Raw genomic sequence first — 20,693 nt, 5'->3', positions numbered from 1 at the left:
TGAATTAGTATATTCAATATTTATAATTTATCGTTGTGTCCGTGTGTCCGGCTACAAAATGCATGTCAACTATTTTTTGCACCGGAACCTTGCCACTAATGTCTTGGATGAGGGATCGGCTACAAAGTAACAACACTTGGTCAGCACCTCATAAGGAACATTCATGCCATGTTTGGTTTCATTCCATTCAGTGGTTCTCTAGAAGAAGTTCAAAATGTAAAAAGTTAACGACGACAACGGACGACAACGACCAAAGGGCCAAGTGAGCTAAAAATACAAGTGAGCGTTAAAACAGCTTAGCACAATTTTATTAACTGTTTCTCAAGTTTACACGTGAAACATGATACAGTAACAAGCAGGAAATTTAATTAGCCTGTAAATTGGTATCGCAAGACTTCTGAAAGTGACAAGTCAAGAAAAAGGTGTGTTTTATAGTCTTACAATGTATGAGTTAGTCAGTGTCCTATTACGTTTTCCAATTTTACCGTTTGCCAAAAATATCCCGTGTTATCACAATAATATTTAATTGCCTGTTTCGTGTTCTGTGATGGCAGATAAATGAAATCAGTCTTTTGTCCGATAATTTCATTATTTGTTTAATAAAAAAAAAGGTCATTCAGACTACAATAATATAATACGAATTTTATTGGTTTTTGAAAGCTTTAAAAAAAAAGTTACCCATAATTTTTATGGTTATCTCCCCTTTATTTTCGATAATAATGAAAAAATAAAAGCATAGTTATATTCTTTTCATTCAAAAATAAATAGTAATATATTTTTTGTAAACTATATTTTTCGTATGTATTTTTGAGTAATTAGTAACATATCTTAACAAAAATTTTAATAATCTGAGAATTGTTAGTCAAAATTAAACCTGTATATAAATAGAATATTGTTGAATTGAAGATTCGCATATAGCATTAAAGCCATCATAAACAGAAATCGCTTTAAACGCGAACATCTAGATTACTTTTTGTCACCTCTCGCGAGGTTTTATATAAATTTTATCTACCTATCATGCAAAGGGGAAATAATACGTATTCACGAGATGTGGAACGGTTGGGATTGCATACGGTTGATTCAAGGTAAAAGTTCTGTAATAGAGGGACAAAAGATACCAGAGGGACAGTCAAACTCATAGATCAAAAACAAACTGACAACGCCATGGCCAAAAATAAAAAGACAAATAGACAAATAATAGTACAGATAACACAATATAGACAAGTAAAGACTAAGCAACACGAACCCCACCAAAAACTGGGGGTGATCTCAGGTGCTCCGGAAGGGTAAGCAGATCCTGCTGTAATGTGAACTACATTTTCATTTAAAATGTTCTTCCCATAAATATTTGAAAGATAACCTCATCAAAAAGTAAATAATGTTTAATATTGAACAAAAAATTACTTTCTTTATCTTATAACTTGCTTATATCAATTATAAATAGTAAGTCCCCAACAGTATTCATCCAAGTACTGAAGTACTGAACATCGGATGACCGCATGTTCTGTTGGATGATTAACAAATGACATGCGGTAATATGATACCTGCCAGACAGATATGTACACCTTATACAATCCTGATGCTGCAGTTCTTCTCTTGATGGATAAATACCGCAAGGAATTTGGGAATGATCCACAAGCATGTACCAGTAAACCTTGCAAGTGGAACAAGTGAAAACAAGCTACAGGACCCCAGGAAAAGTGGCGAAGCAGCTTATACATCATATACTAGTAAACAGAAAGAAATAAAACTTTCAGAATTTTATCCCCGACCTATGTCAATGAGGAGTGCAAATGATGATAATCTGAACTGTTTTGTTTCAAATCTAAAATATTCTGGCATAAATAGAGGGGAGAGTTCAACGTTGGAAAGCTTACTGAAAACTTCATACACAAGACTAAGAAATTTCCATAGATAGAGAGGGAATATAACGTACTCAATTAGATCATCTCTTCAATCCAACCTGATAAATGAAAACGTCCGTTATCAATCGGCTAGCTTAAACATGATCACAAAAACAGAATAACAAGCTGAATCTAATGAATGCATGGCATGCCAGCCGATGGTTTAGGGTAAATGCGTCCAAAGCAAAACAGGCCAACAATCTGAGAAATCTTCTAAATTATCCTGGTGATATGTTAAACATGAATAGATTTTAAGCCTTTATTTGCAACTCAATAAGGGGGATAAATCAGTATAGATCACCAGATATGTTGTATGGAGTAGAGAATGAAGACCAGGCGAGGTCAGACTATACCTCCTTTATAAGACTTAAAACCCTGAACATTGAGAAGTTGAAAAAAATGGATTTTGGGTTAATAATTTGTGGGATGTAGTCCTATGCTGATGGACTTGTAACACAATCAAGGTCTTTTGGAAATTAAATGTATTGAAATATTTATTGAGAAGGAGCACATAAGGACTTGTTCAGGAAACTTAATAAAAAGGAAATAAGAAGTGATCTATACAATTCTTGTTTTTGGCATTCCTGAACGTGACAATATGTGTATACCACTCGAACTTAAAAGAAGCCATATCTACTTCTTTCAGATGGCTCTAACTGGACGCAACTGGTGACTACATGTATGTATTGTGATCACCTGTTGGACCTCCAAACGTACACGTAGAAAGAATCAGACGTGATGAGCAATAATTTTAATAAAATCTATGTTGCATGGGAAATGCATAACAGTATGGTATGGTGATATTGCATCCGAAAGTTCCAATAAACCTGAATCCAATTCTTTAAAACGATAAATTACAATAAAATAACATTGTATATTTTATTGTTATTTACATCTACTTCTGATTTTTTTTTGTGAGGTTATAAATATTCCTGATTTTCCACTTTATAGATATGTACATCATACATATATATTCCTTAAATTTTAAAATTAAACAATGTAATTTAACAGAATTCGTAAATCTGTAATTTATTTCTTGAATATGAAAATAAGAATTGCAAATGAGAATACTCTCCCCAAGAGACTAAATGACACTAAAGTTAATAACTAAACAGCTGCGTCAAAGCACATGATACGTCTGTTTTATGCATATAGACATAGTTGCAATGATGAAATGGAACATTGTAGAAAAAATACCAACAGTAAATTCTAAACTCATTCGTCGAGATGAATTGACAATGCCATGACAAAAAACAAAACGACGAAAAGACAAACAGGTACATAGAAAGGATAAAAAAGGCTGAGAAACACGATACCAACCCGGGGTAATTTCAGGTGCTTCCGAAGGGTAAGCAGACTCTAAAAATGTTCAATAGTTGTCGCTTGTTGATGTGGTTCATAAGTGTTTCTCGTTTCTTGTTTTTATATAGATCAGACCGTTGATTTTCCCGTTTGAATGGTTTTACACTAGTCATAATTGGGGCCCTTTAGCTTGCAGATGACCTGAAGAAGCCCAGGGTCTAAACTTGAACGTCTTGAAATGGTTTATTTACTTCAAGTGTGTTTCCATACAGATTTCTGTTCAAGAATTAAATATGATGGTTAATATCCCATAACCCTTGAAGACAAACTGCCTAAAAAATCAAAACGAAAATGGAACTTTCTTCCACCAAATAAAATTTTCTTTAAATCTAAATTATCTTGCTTTTGAATAAATGGTATGCCATATGTTCCGTCTATGTCGGGCATATACAAATACAATAATTTGAAACTGCAAACAGGTGAATTGATATCCATTAGAAACAAGACGCCCACCTGAGCCTCTATTGCTTACCTGGTCAAAAAGTATACTCACGCTAGTGAGGACCTTTAATTGCACATACCAGTAATGTTTTGAGTTACTGATAATTTTTGCTAATTAACATCCTATAGTTATTGAGATAATAGCCAAATCCGAAAAAATCACAGTAAACGTTTCATAGGCAGAAACTCTATAACAGGTTTTCCAACTTAGAGAAATGTTCAGAGTAGATAAATATTGTCATTTTGCCGTGACAGTTTTTGCTATTAAGACATTTAACCTATTTCCTATAATTTTCCAAATCACAGCAAAAAAACTGGTGAAAATAAAAAAAAATATCTTAGGGCAACTATATCTTGTTGCGCTGATCATTTTAGCATTTTAAATTTTGAACCTAATTCTTATTATATTCAAGATAGCTGCCAGAAAGTTTAAAAAAAAATAGACATTTCAGAGGCAATAACTCTTTAATGGATTTTGATATTTTTTTTCAAAATTTCAGGGTAGATACATCTTCTTGTGCATTTGCAATTTACACTTTTAACCTAATATGCAAATATAAGTAAAAACCATCTTTCAAGGGCAATAACTCCTATAAGGGGTCAATTGACAATTCTGGCCATGTAGACCTGAAAATGCTGAACAATTTTTTCTCTATGTATTATTTTATCTGCATTCAAAGGAAATAACACCTATATTAAAGGGATCAATTGAGGATTTATGCCATGTTGACTTATTTTTGTAGCATTTTTTTTTTTGTTTTTCGTTTCTCTTTATCTGTTTAATATAGCTTTCAAGATAATAATCAAAAACTGTGAAGTATGTGAAAAATTTACAATTCAGGGGCAATAACTCCAATTGGGTAGTCTGATTTTACTGAAAATTCCACTGGAGAAAGAAATTGATCTGATGAACATATCTACCCTGCTTATCTTAGTCCTACTGGTTTAAGCTTTTGAAAAATTTCAAGGTTAATTTCTCATAAACATATCTGTTACTTACAGCATGTTTTGATGTCCTTTTTTTTGTGTATATTGGCTTACTGTGGATTCATTATCATTTGTTGGATTCCAATTTTCGTTGATTTCATGTGTACAGGGAAACCAAAAATTTAGATATTGAAAGTTCCATGAATTGCAAATTGTCTAAAGGAATGTATGCAGACTTTTCCAAAACCACGAAAATAAATATCCACAAATATGTACGTTTTCCTCAAACCACAAAAAGTTGATACAGAGGAAAATAAATGAACACACAGTAATTTCTTATCAGTGATTGATACTTTGGAATTCAACAATATTTAAGATTTTGTATTTATCATAAATGATAATTTTGCTATATATAAGGAATTTACTTCATTTTTGTCCAAAGATCAGTGAAGCTGTTGTGAAGCTGTTAGTCCTGAATGTTGTCTTTCCAGTGCTTAAACACTTTAGTGGACTTTGTAAACCTCATGTCAAAATTTCGCAAGGCTTTTTGGCATATGGGAAGAACAATTAAAAAGTTAGAAGTACCATACCACTAGCTTATACCACATTTGAATTTTATATCTCTAAAGATAAAAGACTAGGTGCCAAAATAAGACATCCCTTTACTAAACCTTATAAATGCCACATGCTGAAGCTGAAATTACCAATTGTATAAGTATTAGGTTCCACCAAATTAGGGATTGAATCAACAACCTCTTACACATGAGCTGAGCAAGATATCACAAGACCACAAAGGTGGTGCCCTATGCTAGAGACCTCTGTATATCTGTCATTCATTTTTTGCTTTTATTTTTGCTTTATAATGCAAAAAATACTCTTTATATTCAATTAAAGAGAGGAATGAAGTGAAACAAGTATTTTGCTCTCAAGTTGATGGAAAACAAAACACCCAAACAATTCTAAAATCAGTGACATTTTTATTATCACATTTGGTACAAAATCACAATTAGGAATATCCCTCTCCAACAGAATCAACCTGTAATGAAAGAAAAAAACATAATATCAGATATAAACAAAATCAAAATTATATAAGTCTTCAAACTTTTATTTCAAAACTTATAACCAGTCTATAAATGTGATATTGATGGGTCAAAGCACACATTAGAAAAAATAAGCCCCCAGTTTAGTAATAACATAAAAAAACTCATTTGGAGGTACCTGTATTCATTTTATAACAGAAGACATTCAAATGAAATTATTAAAGTTCCAAAATTGTAAAAATGTGTAGCAAAATTACAAACAAATTGTTTATTCTTGATTGGGTCTAAAAGGGAATTTGGGCTACAGACGTTGCTGTTTACCTTCATATAGGACAAGATTCTGATTTTGATTAATGAAGCAAGTATATCAAAGTTCAAAAACCTAGTTGCACATTCTTCTCAATTTTTTTTAAATAGATTAATTCTATATTTTATATTGTTTTCTCAAGATTATACACTGCTTTAATCATGATTACTAGAAATAAATAAGAGAGAGATGACTGTTTCTCTCTTTTTAAGTCCTTTTGATTCCTAAGTTGTTTTACATTTATCTTGTTTATCCTTTCTCCCTTTTTATACGCCTGTCAAAATTTTGACGGGACGTATTATGGTATACAAATGTCGCCTGTCCGTCTATCCGTCTGTCTGTCCGGCGTAAACATGTCGCACCGTAACTTGAGAACGACTTATCCCAATTTCATGAAACTTTACATAGTTGTTTCTTATGATGGTCAAACGATCTGTATACTTTTTGGTGAAAATAAGATTAAAACTTTTTGAGTTACGGGACTTAGTAACTAAAACAGGTGTGTGTTTTTTTTCACATGTCGCGCCGTATCTCAAAAACAATTTATGATTATTGCTTAAAACTTTACACACTTCTTAGTTATATTAATCTTAAGATCTGTATACTTTTTGGTGATGATTCAAAATTTTATTTTTGAGTTATTGATTATTTTGTAAAAAAAGGGGGAGGGGTTTTTCACATGTTGCGCTGTATCTCAAAAAACGATTTATGATTATTGCTTAAAATTTTACACACTTCTTAGTTATATTAATCTAAATATCTGTATACTTTTTGGTTTTGATTCAAAATTTTATTTTAGAGATATTGATTTTTTTTTTTTAAAAAGGGGGTTTTCACATGTCGCGCCATATCTCAAAAGCGATTTGTGATTATTGCTTAAAATTTTACACACTTCTTAGTTATATTAATCTAAAGATCTGTATACTTTTTGGTTTTGATTCAAAATTTTATTTTAGAGATATTGTTTTTTTTGTAAAAAAAAGGGGGGTTTTCGCATGTTGCGCAGTATGTCAGAAACTATTTATGATTATTGCATAAAAATTCACACACAAGACAACGGGCGTATCATGCACTCATGGCGCAGCTGTTTATTACCCTAGTTATCAACTACTGTGTAATCATGTAATATATTATACGAAAGGAAGCACAATGATGAAAACTTACCATAAAATACTTTACTAAAAAATTTATGATTTACATCATGTCCAATTAGATGGTTACTTGACCTCATTGAAGGCAATACTTCTGAAATAAATACAAAGGTCAAATATTAATTATGCTTCTAGTTTGAAATCATGTGCTGGTCTCAAAAGACTCAGAAAATAGAAATATGGACATTTATCGAGAAATATGTGCTAGCTGTTCATTTTGTGATGCTTATATACCACTAGGTATTGATACTCTTTCAATACATAAAATTGAGAATGGAAATGGGGAATGTGTCAAAGAAACAACAACCCGACCATAGAACAGACAACAGCAGAAGGTCACCAACAGGTCTTCAATGCAGCGATAATTTCCCGCACCCAGAGGCGTCCTTCAGCTCATTTGTATGTTACTGTAAAACCATTTTCCAATAACAACAGATAATATTTGATTTCACAGATCAAGATGGAATTTTTTTTCTATGGCATTTGTCTGTCGCTATAAAAACCTTTCCCCATAACAACAGATGTTTAATGTCACAGGTCACAATGGAATGGTTTTTTTCAATCAGAGAAAAAATATCAAATCTGTGTATGTTAATTTGTGTATTTGAAGTACTGTAATTTGGAGTCTTCTTCATGTGACATGATTTTCTTACATTTCTCTTTTCATTTATGAAGCTCAAAGTATAAAGATCACAATGCCTACGTATTGCATTCTAAATAATTAAAAAAAAAAGCAGTAACATATTGATAAATATCTTTCAATAAAATTAACTGGTCATTTTAAAGGTTTGGTTTTTTCAATTTCATGTGTTTTTAACACATCTACCGATACTTTATGAATTTCAAAATATTATTTATATTTGTGCTAAATAATTGTCCATTTTAATTATATGTGTTTTAAACATTGCACATTAAAATTCCATAAGGAATGTCATTGTATTACCAAGTAATTCTACTTCTAGAATAGAGAATGAAAATGGGGAATGTGTCAAAGAGACAACAACCCAACCAAAGAGCAGAAAAACAACCCAAGGGCACATTTCAGACCATTTGATACTTACTCTGTTGGCAGACTTTGTACCCATCACCTACCAGTCCTCCTAAACACATGCACGCAGGTATACCATCCTTCAAACTACATGTAGCATTACGGTGACAATGCACACCTATCTGTGTATGTCTGAATTCTGGTCTCTCATGAACCATCATACACTTCACTGTCTCAGAACAATCCTCTGTTGTATAGGACTTGGACAACTATGAAATAAAAAAAAAGGTTAACAAAAGTACCAAGTTCATAATTTGCAAAATATGGCCTTGAATTTCAACTTTATCATAAAATATCAAAAAGACCACAATCTGTTTCATAAATAGATCTATTTCAAAAGCCTTTAATGCTATGTAAAACTAATCTCTTTAAAATTAAACTTAATAGGCTCCAAAGTCAGCAAATTTTGGAGATATTGTCACAGATAGTGTTACAGAAAATTTGTTGAATTTGTTGAAAACCTCTAATAAAAATCATTTAGATGATGATGATGATGATGATGATGATGATGATGATGATGATGATGATGATGATGGATGGCTGTTTAACGTACAGTGGCAAATTAAATGCATATTCAAGACAACAACATGTTATACGACAGAATATGAGTCCTGATTTGTATTAGAATAACACAATGAATTCAGATTTTTCACAAGGTAACAGTCCCCACGAAGACAGTTTGAAGGTATGCACAAATATTATATGACAACAAGTATTCTGTAAATAAAAAAATTCTAGCAAACGTTTTCTGCATCAACTATAAAGAATTTATCAAAAGTTGATTATAATGTTCGACTTTTTCTAGTTCTTAGAGAAATTTAAACAAAGATTGGCCATGGCCATAAAATCGTTCAACATAAATTTGTTAGAAGCACGATACAAAAGCCTTTAAAAGGCCTTGAAAGACTCACATTAATAAAGTGAATGGACATACAAATGCATATGACATATATAGTTAATGAAACCTTGCCACGACATGTAGATAATTTTGCAAAGGTGTGTCATACTTTCAGTAACTGAGAGTACTCTAAGATCTGTAATCTTGTGTTTTTTGTGGTTTTGTTAGGGTTTTTATCGATCTGATGAGTTAAGAACTTTTCCACTATTTTTATTGTTTGTTCTTATGTTGTACTGTTACACAATTGTCCAAGGTTAGGGGGAGGGTTTGGCACCAGTAAACATGTTTAACCCCACCACATACTGTATGTGCCTGTCTCAAGTCAAGAGCCTGTAATTCAGTGGTTGACATTTGTTGCTGTATATCATATTTGTTTTTCGTTTATTGTTTTGTACATAAATCAGGCCACTGGTTTTCTCCTTTGAAACATTTACTATGCAGTATGGGTTTTGCTCATTGTTGAAGGCCATATAGTGACCTATAGTTGTTGATTTCTATGTCATGTGGTCTTTGGTGGAGAACTGTCTCATTGGCAATCATACCACAAGTTCTTATTTTCATATGTACAAACTTACAGGTATGTAATGTCTATCTGGACAATAACACCCACATTCATTGGCTGGTACACACTCATGTCCACTCCTGTAGTATCCTGCCTTACAAGTACACCCTTCAGAGAATGGCAAGCCTTCACAAGTGGTGGGTGATCTATCCATACAATCAGCAGGGCATGCTGTAACTTCTGAACTGTATATAGAGTTTGGAGGACACCTCATACCTGAAATTAAATGTATACCAAGTTTAAAAGACATGGTAGACTTACTTTACTGCATATACCGTAATGATGGCAGTACACTCAGTGGGTACCTGATTTTTTGTTTTTTGACCATGCAAGACCAAACTGTAAGAGACAATAAATTATAAAAGTCAACCAACATACAATCTATTTGATCAACCAGTATGATTTCCTTATCTACTAATCAATAGTAGTTACTTAGAAATCATTTATGTATATAATCCAGTTCAATGTAGTCCATTACCTTAAACATTGTCAACAAGTTAATGTGTTCATAGGACACTATGCCCACTCCAACTATGAAATTTCAATGTTCAATGAATCGTAAAATCTTGGTCAAAACCCTAATTTGGAATATATTCATAAATGTTCACATCACAGTGAACATATGTACCAAGTTTTAAGTTGATGTGACAAAAACTTTATAGTAAACTACTTTTAATCAATACTGTAAATTCAGAAATTATTGCGTGCATTTATTATTGCGATTTTGTCATTTTAGACTAAAATGCGATATTGAGAAAAATCCTGTTTAATTCATATAAAATATTTAAAAATGCGAGTTTAAATTATTGCGTTTATAACCCTGTCGCATTTTTCGCAATAATAAAAACATCGCAATAATTTCTGAATTTACAGTACTTGAACCTGAGACAGAACATACAAACAGACTGACATTAGAAGGTTGTGTACTGACTGGAAATCATTATGCCCACTGCTATTGTAAGCTGTGCAAAAAACTAATACTATAATAATAAAGGATACTTTAAAAGAGTTTTTTTAGGTATAAATATGGCTGACTCACTAACAAACTGAATAAAGTCTGAAGGACTTCATATTAAATTTTTAACCAAAGTCGGACTTTACACATAAAACAAGAGCACAGGCTGAAATGTCTCGCTTGCTGTACTGACCACTTACTTCATGTTGAAAGTCTTAAAGAAAGGTTTTACTACAAGTATCAAATAAACTTAACATTTCTAAAGATCCATGACAATGAGGTCAAGGTCAGATAAATCCTGCCAGACAGACATGTACACATTGCAATTATTCCATACACCAAATACAGCTGACCTATTGCTGTTAGATTTTGAAAAACAGACCAAAACACAAAAACTTAACATTGACCAATGTACCATGAAAATGAGGTCAAGGTCAAATGATAGTCTAGACAGACATGTACAACTTATAATCCTTACATACACCAACTATCGTTGACCTATTGCTTATAGTACTTGAAAAACAGATCAAAACACACAAACTTAACATTGACCAATGAACCATAAAAATGAAGTCAAGGTCAGATGAACACTGCCAGACTGACATGTATTCCTTAAAATCATGCTATACACTACATTTAATTGACCTCCTGCTTATAGTATCTGAGAAATGGCCCTAATCACGTAACTTTAACCTTGATCACTGATCTATGAAATGAGTTCAAGGTCAGGTGAACCCTGTCTGACGGACATGTAGACGTTGCAAGGAACCCATATACAAAATAAAGTTATCATATTAACCATGATAAGTGAGAAATTCGCATGATGAAAAAACATTTAATTCTTTTTTCAAGCAGTTGTTAGAACCAAGAAAATGAGGTCAAGGACAATGGACATATGACCTACATACAAAGTATGAAGCATCCAGGTCTTCTACCTTCTGATATATAAAGCCTAATACATCAGTTTACATCACTGCTGCTGTCAGATAATAATACATATGTCTTGTACTGAGACTTGTCTCAAGCGAGACAAAAATTCCCAAAAAATAACCTTTACTACTTATAATTCCAAGGTGTACTCAAAATTATGCCAAGATAAAATACCCATAAAAACTTACAAACCTATTTATTTGGTTCAGGAATTAATACTAGGGATGTCATGAAACTGGTTTATACATGTATTAACTTTTTGGTTGCCAAGACGCTGACCCACAAAATAAGACCTAACATATTCTATTGATATGGTAACTCATTTCATGAAAAAGATAAACTAAGTGTTCAAGAAATAGATTTGAATAAATTGTTATCAATTCTGTTCAAAAAATTATATGAAAATTGCCAATATTTATCAAATAAAACAAGAATGTGTCCATAGTACACGGATGCCCAACTCACACTATCATTTTCCATGTTCAGTGGACCATGAAATTGGGGTCAAAACTCTAATTTGGCATTAAAATTAGAAAGATCATATCATAGGGAACATGTGTACTAAGTTTCAAGTTGATTGGACATCAACTTCATCAAAAACTACCTTGACCAAAAACTTTAACCAGAAGTGGGACAGACGGATGAATGGACGGACGAACGGACGCACAAACCGAAAAACATAATGCCCCTAGGTGGGGCATAAAAAAGTTTACACTATACGTATAGTAATAAAATAACATTGTAAATGGATTACGAGTACAGTATTTAGGAATGTCTGATAAACAGATTATCATGTCATTTTTTATATCATTTCAGGCATTACTGATTCCATATTAGATTCTAATATAATTTTCAGGCTGACATGGGAGTTGGAAAAGCTATGTATAGATTATCAGGTTTCTACACATTGATAACATAAAATATCAGCCACAAGCTGAACCTTTTTGGCGAGTGATAATCTGTTTATCTTTATATTACTGGTCTTTTATCCTTCCCTTAAAAGGTTTTACGATTGACGAAAGCAAACTTGATAATGTCTGCTCACGTCTCAAAGCTGTGATCCAAGAATTGCAGAGTGACTGAGCAGGGTGATATAGGCAAAGGAAAGGACGACAATGAGACAAAAATGGAAAACACTCTGTTCAGTTAAAATTACTAACCACAGTGATATCTGAAATTCTTCACAAGTATACCCCTATGTAGACATTCCATAGCCATCTGTTGGACATATACACATGCCATCTTTTGTACTACAGCATTATTGCCAAAATTCATACAAACATCTCTACGACATGCATCATACATCATTCTGGCTAAGTTAGGATACAGGTGGTTACACTTTCTGAATGGGGTATGTTCATTCTGTACTTTCATGTAACCACATATTCTTGGTTCAGCTACGTAGGCTTCCTGGCTCAAGGTACATTTGGCACATTCCTTTAACATACCAATACACCTGAGAAAAAATATCATAAATTGTGAAAACATTGTTCCTAAAGAAAATCATAACAAATCTAAACTATTCTTGTTCAATGAATACCATTATGTTGACCATACATATACAGTTCACCTATTACTCTTGGTTTTAAACAAGAATATGTGTCCATAAGACACCATGCCCAGCTCCAATTATCACAATTCCATTTTCAGTAAGCTGTGTGAAACCCTAATTTGGCATACATTAAATGGTTCACTCAATACTGAATTTCATGGGTGATGTGACCACAAACTACCTTAAAAGCTGACATTACCACATAAACCAAACATTGACTTGAGGAAGTCATCGAGCAATGAAAATGATGTCAAAAGCAACTGACATAACTTCTAATTATAAGTCACCTATTTGTAAAATGTTAATTGATTAGCTCCTCTACATTTTGTAATATTGAGCTTCATATAATTAGCTAACTGCCTCCCACCTGTTTTTTTTTAACTACCTTTACTACCCATGAGGGTCTTGCACAGTCAGTAAGATAATTGTCTCCCACGTTTGAAAGAGAGCATTAAACCACGAGACCATCATAGCAGTACAATTTGAGACCTTTTTTGATGTATTGTATATTTTTTTTAACTTTTTTAACCTCTGCCTTTTGTCACTCACAGGATAAGAATACATACTTCATATTAATTGGTTGTCCATTCATGGTAACGATATAACTCTTGATGATTTCTAGATCTCTCTTGACAGCTGGATACCCAGATACATCACTTCCATGTCGTGTTATAAAATCATCAACATATTTTCCATTACAGTTACCACAGAGACCAGTCAGGTGACTACTACATGTGTTAGAGACATGAACCATCACAGACGAGTCACCATTCCACCATACATGTAACCCACAGGTTGTTGTCAAGAGCAACCAGTTACCAGTGTATCGTATATGTATCTGTTGACTGTGTAATGATAGTGGTAAATAATGTAGATAACCATTTTCCTGTAAGAGAAATAAAAAAATTTAAAGTGGTATTTTAAAAAAATACAAAGACATATATAGTTAAAAAGTGAGAAGCGAAAGAAAGAAATTCTTACATTTGTTGCAATTGTATACTAGGCCAAAAATAAAATTTAGATTGTTTGATGTTGTCTACCTACCCATCTAAAAAGCAACCTACCCGAAAAAATTTATGACACAAATTTTTTTTAAAAGTTTTTTCCTGCTCTATCGTCGTTTTCTTGTCTAAACATGTAACTTAAGTTGTTGGCCAAAAAAAAAAATAAAATCCCTACCTACCCACCCAACCCTTCGAGGCATGGGTAGGCAGCATCAAACAAAGAATTATTTAAGGGTGGACCTGTGAATATCCAGTCAAATCTTATAGGAATATTGGTGGGTCATTGCATAAATATTGTTCCAAGTAGATTGTAATTTTTCACAAATTTCTAAAATTTCTAGCAGGTATACTTCAGTGGCTTAAAAATGTCAATCATCAACAATTTAAATTTTTTGACATCTTTTAGCAATCAAATAAAAACTTACATAAATATTGTAGCCAGGTCCTAGCTGTATTCTACGGTGAAATATTTCCACTACAACAGCCTTAATCTTAGATGAACCAATGCCATCACTTTTCATAATAACGTCTATGTTAAAGGCACAAGGATCAGGGAATCTTGTTGATTTTGTTAAAGTATATCTGCAGGCTCCATTATGATAAATGAACTGTCCATCATAAGTCTTGATGTAGGCATTACTAAAGGCTGAGCATATACATTTACCTATTCACAGAAAAAAAGAATACCAATACTATAAACATGGCCTTCTTTTACCTAAGGGGTCCCTATAATTTAGGATTAGTGTTCAGTTATGGTTATGCTCAAGTTAGGAATGTTATATTTTAGGGTGAGTTTTTAAAGTTAGGTATAGGATAAGTATGGGTAAGGGTCAGGTTTAGGGTTAAGAACAGTTTAGTATAGCTCTATATGGGTTTGGACCCCTAAAGTAAAAGAAGGCTGTAAACATGTACATTACAATGCATATCATAAGGAGTTCATGGTATTATCAAAAACATGGATATGATACAACATAAAAGGAGATGTGGGGTACTGTGGATTCAGTATTATTTGTGGGATAACAATTGTTGTGGATTTTGTGGGTATAGATGAACCACAAATTCAAACGTTCAATGAAATAAAAATATTTTATAGGTTTGTAAGAAGACTTAGGAAAACATTGAAATCAAGTATCCACAAAAATGCAATGAATCGACAGTATATGTCAGCAAGACAGTTATCCCCATAAAAAGCCCCCCCCCCCCCCCCCCCCAAAAAAAAATCCACTTTTAAATGTTAACATTCAGTCAATAAGTGTCTATACAATATGTTGTGCTCTCCATCACCCTGAATCTAGACATATTGAGAATCTTCAACAAAGACTATGAAAGATCTGCCATCAAAACCAAACTTCCTATTTTCAACAAAAGAAAAAAAACAATATAACTATAGACAACTACTGTCAAGGTTTTTGACTTGGGACAGGTACAAAAGCAAGGATAAACTATCAGTATACAGAAATCATGAACTTTACAGTCCAACAATAATTATCAGCAAACATAGATTCTCTTTTTTATTGCTTTATCATTTATGCTTTAGGTGTAGGTCTCAATAAATCTGAATCTTAATCATATCCACATTCCAAAATATGCAAATTTTAGGATCTTTTTTTAGTAATTGTCAAAACACAGCATTCATGGAATTGCAAATATACAATTACGTTTTAGGGTAGAAAGACACTAAAATTTATAAAAAAAAATTTAGGTCACCATGCTGGTTTTCAAGAAACTTATTTTATATCAATCATAAAAAGGTAAAACCTCATCAAAGATACCAGGCTTATAATTTGTTACACCAGAAGCCAGTTTCATCGACATAAGACTCAGCAATGACACTCGAATCAAAACATTTGCAAATCACATAAATCATTTTTTGATGTATAAAACATTTACCTGTGATGTGTGATGTATTATTACCATATGCCTAGGACTTGCTTATGTGACATCCACACTAATTTTCAAATCAAGATAACATTCTGAAGTTGTTCATATTGCTTAAGCATAATCATAAATAAGTTAGACAATTTATACTCACGTTCACATTTTCTGTGTCCATCACCTACAAATCCTCCCTTACAGACACAGCGACCATCAACACATTCCGAGTTTTCAGCACATTTGACACCTTTACAGAACCCTTCAGCTGTTAAATAAAGCGCAATAGTTAAACACTTGAACCTCCGATTTCATTTTAATCAATTGAAAAAATCTTCACATAACAATAAAAAATTATTTACAGATGAAAAATTAAGACGTATTGACAAGATTATGTTTGTTATTAAACTTCATCTCTACCTACTGACAACTGAAATAATTAAAGTATCTATCTATTAATTTCTATTAAACTTTTTGTCTCCATAGTATATGTTGACTAAAATATCGGTGTATATATGCATGTTTTTCTGTACCCCGCTTTCAAATCTTAGCATAATAGTAATTCACTACCTTGAATTTAGTGAAATATATATAGGAACAAACTATTTTAGATCAGATATTAATCTCAAGGATGCAATATTGTAATATTCAATATCTTATTCACATTAAGGTGGATCATCACTACATATTTCCTCAGATAGAATTTTCTTTTACTTTGCCAAAATGTTGATTTTACCTTGTGTTTTTCAAAAAAATAACAAAAAGTATGAGTCACCTTACTATTTTACAAGCTACAAGTAGTATAGATTATTCATAAAAAAAACACTTTTTAGTGAATAAAAAGAAATGTATGAGATAGAGTTTTGAAATAAAATATGAGAAGAAAGGTTTTATAATATGCTTTAAGAAAAAATGGTATCACAGAACCTGTTTTTCTGCTACAAGTCAAAAATGAAAATTTAATTAACATTCCTTCATAAAATATTTACTATAAGAGTTATCTCCCCTTATATGGCTAAGTTGAAATATTGAATTGAACAAAAACAAATATTTGGTATTTGTTAAAAGTCTTCATAAATCACTTTTTTTGTGTTATTTAGATAAACAGTCTTACACATTAATTGCCAATCTGTCTCAAAACTTGCAGATTTGAGCAAAGAACTAGACCAATTGTGTACTGCTTTTTTATAAAGCTACTATATTTATCTTTTGTTGAGCTTTATTGCCTTTAGTTGTTATCAAGATAAAAAAAAATTGCCTTTAGTTGAGGTATTTGTACTTACGATCACAGAAATAATAGCCATCTCCATGGTAACCTTTTCTACATTTACATTTATAATCTTCACACATGGCATTCCTGTGACACCTCTTCCCTCCACAATAATCCAGAGCTGAAAGAATATTACTCAATAATTAAAATCCATGAATACCTGTACATGCTTGGACAATACTGAATATTCAAACAATATTGCAATGTTTTTAATTTGCAAGAATTGCAAAAGGATAGGTTACTCAAAAATTAAAAGTTGCATTTTTAAATTTTGATAGCATTATCTATAATCATCATTTCCTTAAATCGCAATAATTAATTATGAACACAAAAATCTCTGACTTCACAGTAATAAATAAGGGTCCATCTTTTCCCCAAATATATTGACAATACTTGCTGTAATTATTCCAATTTATTGTGTCTGTATCCAAAAACTTTTTCGAACTCTTTTGTAACAAAATGATAACCCTGCATTTCAAAATATTTTCCAAATTTTGTTTACTTACGTTCGCATTTGAAGAAGGGGTTGCCATGGAAACCAGTATGGCAACTACACCTGTCTGCCACACAATGAGCATTTTCTACACATAGTTTACCACCACAGAAAGCTAGAATTATGAAAGTATAAACAATATAAGTTTAATGCATCAATTAACAATCTTTTATTTCAATATGTGCAAACAAATTTCAAAAAAAATCCATGGAAAATTTGTTTGCATTGTTTTTTTGATTTTTACAAAAATTGTTTTTCCTATTAATTTATTAACACTTCTCGCTTTTAAACACATCTTATTACAAAAAAGAAATACTATATGCTATTATGTTGTATTACAGGGTATCATAGGAATCTACATTAAAATCTTGAATTCTACAGTTATATCTATAACATATATAAATCTCCCCTCATTCAATTTATATCTTACCACTGGACTTTAATCAACCAAAAATCAATCAATCAATCAATCAATCAATCAATTTATTTCATCTGAAAAATTCGTACAAAATTATTTCAATTTCTTTTCAGTGATTATTTGTCCTATTATCTCTTTTCATATGTTGTTAAAATTATTGGGTAGAATTTATAAAAAAAATATATATCAAACGTGTTTAATTACCTCCCTTGGAATTTTGTAGAATTCATAATTAAGTAATTCTGTAATATCATCTCCTGTCAATGTACATTTTTAACAAAATAACCCCCTTTCAAATCATGATTTTGATTCCATCAAATCCAAAACAACAAGTGAAACTGTGAGCTACTGCTCACTGATGATACCCCCGCCCAAATATTTCGGTAAACAGACAGTTGTTGAGTGATGAATCTGAAAACGCATCACACGGTATAGCTGACTTATATAAACCCTGAAACCAAATTTCAGAAATCCTTGTATTGTAGTTCCTGAGAAAAATGTGATGAAAATTTTCAACTTGGCTATCATGTTTAAAATGATACAAGTGTTCGGTAAACAGGAAGTTGTTGTGATGAATCTGAAAATGCATCACACGATATAGCTGACTTATATAAATCCTAAAACCAAATTTCAGAAATCCTTGTATTGTAGTTCCTGAATAAGATGCGACGAAAAATATTCATGGGATGGAAGGACGGACTGACGGATGGACTGATGGATGGATGGACTGACGGATGGATGGACTGACGGATGGACTGACGTTTAAACAGACTTATTCAATAGGGATATAGTTACGATACTGTTGTCAGGTCATTGAAGATGGCATATTTTGGTATTAATATTGATTCCCTCATAGGGTCTTTGCATCGGAAATAAACACATTTATTCTAAAACCAGTTGTTGACATGATTTGGGTTATGTTCTTCTCATATATTTTATGATGGTATGATACTAAACCCCTAATGGGAGGGATTGTGCTTGATCTTCATATGATGAAGACATAATCTTTCAATCAGTTTAATTGAGGTCTGGAGCTGGCATGTCAGTAACTGCTAGTAGTCCTTTGTTAATTTATGTATCATTGTCATTTTGCTTAGTTTCTTTTGTTACTTATTCTGACATCGGACTCAGACTTCTTTTAAACTGAGTTTTAATGTGCGTATTGCTGTGTGTTTGTTTATTCTACATTGGCTAGAGGTATAGGGGAAGGGTTGAGATCTCACAACATATGTTCAACTCCGCCGCATTTTTGCGCCTGTCCCAAGTCAGGAGCCTCTGGCCTTTATTAGTCTTGTATGTTTTTTAATTTTAGTTCATTTATATGTTTTGGAGTTTAGTGTGAAGTCCATTTTCATTGAACTGGTACACATTTTTGTTTAGGGGCCAGCTGAAGCCTGCCTCTGGGTGCAGGATTTTCTAGCTGTTTTGAAGACCCATTGGTGGCCTTTGGCTGTTTTCTGCTCTTTGGTCGGGTTGTTGTCTCTTTGACACATTCCCCATTTCCATTCTCAATTTTATACAAAGAAAAAAATTACAATACAATCTTTCAAGACAAAATCAATCCTACAGGGGTTTCCAAATAACAAGTATTCAAATGGGCATCAAGATGCTTGTAAATAACTAGTACTAAAATAAAAAATATTAAGATGTCGGGATCATAGAATTTTAATTTCCTCTTGTGGGAAAAAGCTATTTTTCTACTACCAATATATTTGGGACATCAGATAATGTAAAATGGTTCAAACTTATATGTGACTATTTATACATTTGACTCAATATGTTATACATACGATCACATCTTGTATATCCATCACCATAGTAACCCTTTTGACATTTACACAAGAAGCTGTCACACTGTGCATTCTTCGCACAAATATGACCATCACAAAATCCATCAACTGTTAACAATAAATCAAATATTAATATTAAAATTATACATCGCTGAATTTCATATTTTGAGGAGTCCTCATACAACAGTCTTTTTCAAATCATGAGAAAAAAGCGTGCTTTGGAATATAATGGAAGGATGAACTTTAATAGTATTATGTAAATCCCAGTAATGAAGAGGTTCTACTTTAAAAAATAAGTAAGTGTCAAACAGACGGTAGAGCTACTACTGTAAGTCTGACATGAAAAGATGTACAGTGCAGAATTAAAAATCTAAGCTTAAAAAAGTAGTAAAATCAAGGGGCCAAATTACATAATTAGGCATTGGATGATACGTAAGATGAAGCAAGATTCCAATTCTTCAGCTATAAAAATCATTGCTTATCACAAAGTGCCTGAAATTCTTTAAGTAAAATTTTTCCTTTCTTAATGTCAAAATTTTTTAGAATTACCAGCAACAAAAATTCTTAATATCTTTTGGACGATGAAAGAACAATGTTTACTGACCTTCGCATCTGTAGTAACCATCACCATGGTAACCTTCATCACATACACACAAGTTATGTACACACTTGGCATTCTTTACACACTTCTTTCCATTACAAAGAGCTGAAATATGATATACATTGTTTGAATTTGCAGCTAAGAAAAATTTCAAATACTTCCTATACT

General features: G+C 32.3%; 1 protein-coding gene across 1 annotated transcript in view; it reads right to left on the bottom strand.

The window, feature by feature from the left end:
- Window positions 1–5,598: 5,598 nt before the first annotated feature.
- Window positions 5,599–20,693, bottom strand: part of LOC127715066 (zonadhesin-like) — a 131,544-nt gene continuing 116,449 nt past the window's right edge. The window contains exons 41-52 of the mRNA XM_052221082.1: window positions 20,529–20,630; window positions 19,925–20,032; window positions 17,730–17,831; window positions 17,237–17,344; window positions 16,114–16,221; window positions 14,507–14,745; window positions 13,644–13,963; window positions 12,686–12,981; window positions 9,654–9,856; window positions 8,194–8,389; window positions 7,146–7,226; window positions 5,599–5,670 (exon numbers count right to left, since the gene is read on the bottom strand). Coding sequence (XP_052077042.1) covers window positions 5,666–5,670; window positions 7,146–7,226; window positions 8,194–8,389; window positions 9,654–9,856; window positions 12,686–12,981; window positions 13,644–13,963; window positions 14,507–14,745; window positions 16,114–16,221; window positions 17,237–17,344; window positions 17,730–17,831; window positions 19,925–20,032; window positions 20,529–20,630 — 1,868 coding nt within the window. The 3' untranslated portion in view covers window positions 5,599–5,665. The remainder of the gene's footprint in view (window positions 5,671–7,145; window positions 7,227–8,193; window positions 8,390–9,653; window positions 9,857–12,685; window positions 12,982–13,643; window positions 13,964–14,506; window positions 14,746–16,113; window positions 16,222–17,236; window positions 17,345–17,729; window positions 17,832–19,924; window positions 20,033–20,528; window positions 20,631–20,693) is intronic.

This window comes from Mytilus californianus, unplaced genomic scaffold (assembly GCF_021869535.1).
Source record: "Mytilus californianus isolate M0D057914Y unplaced genomic scaffold, xbMytCali1.0.p SCAF_9, whole genome shotgun sequence".
Taxonomy (NCBI): Eukaryota; Metazoa; Mollusca; class Bivalvia; order Mytilida; family Mytilidae; genus Mytilus; species Mytilus californianus.
Note: the sequence above shows the minus strand (reverse complement) of the source record. Positions and strands in the feature narration are given on the sequence as shown.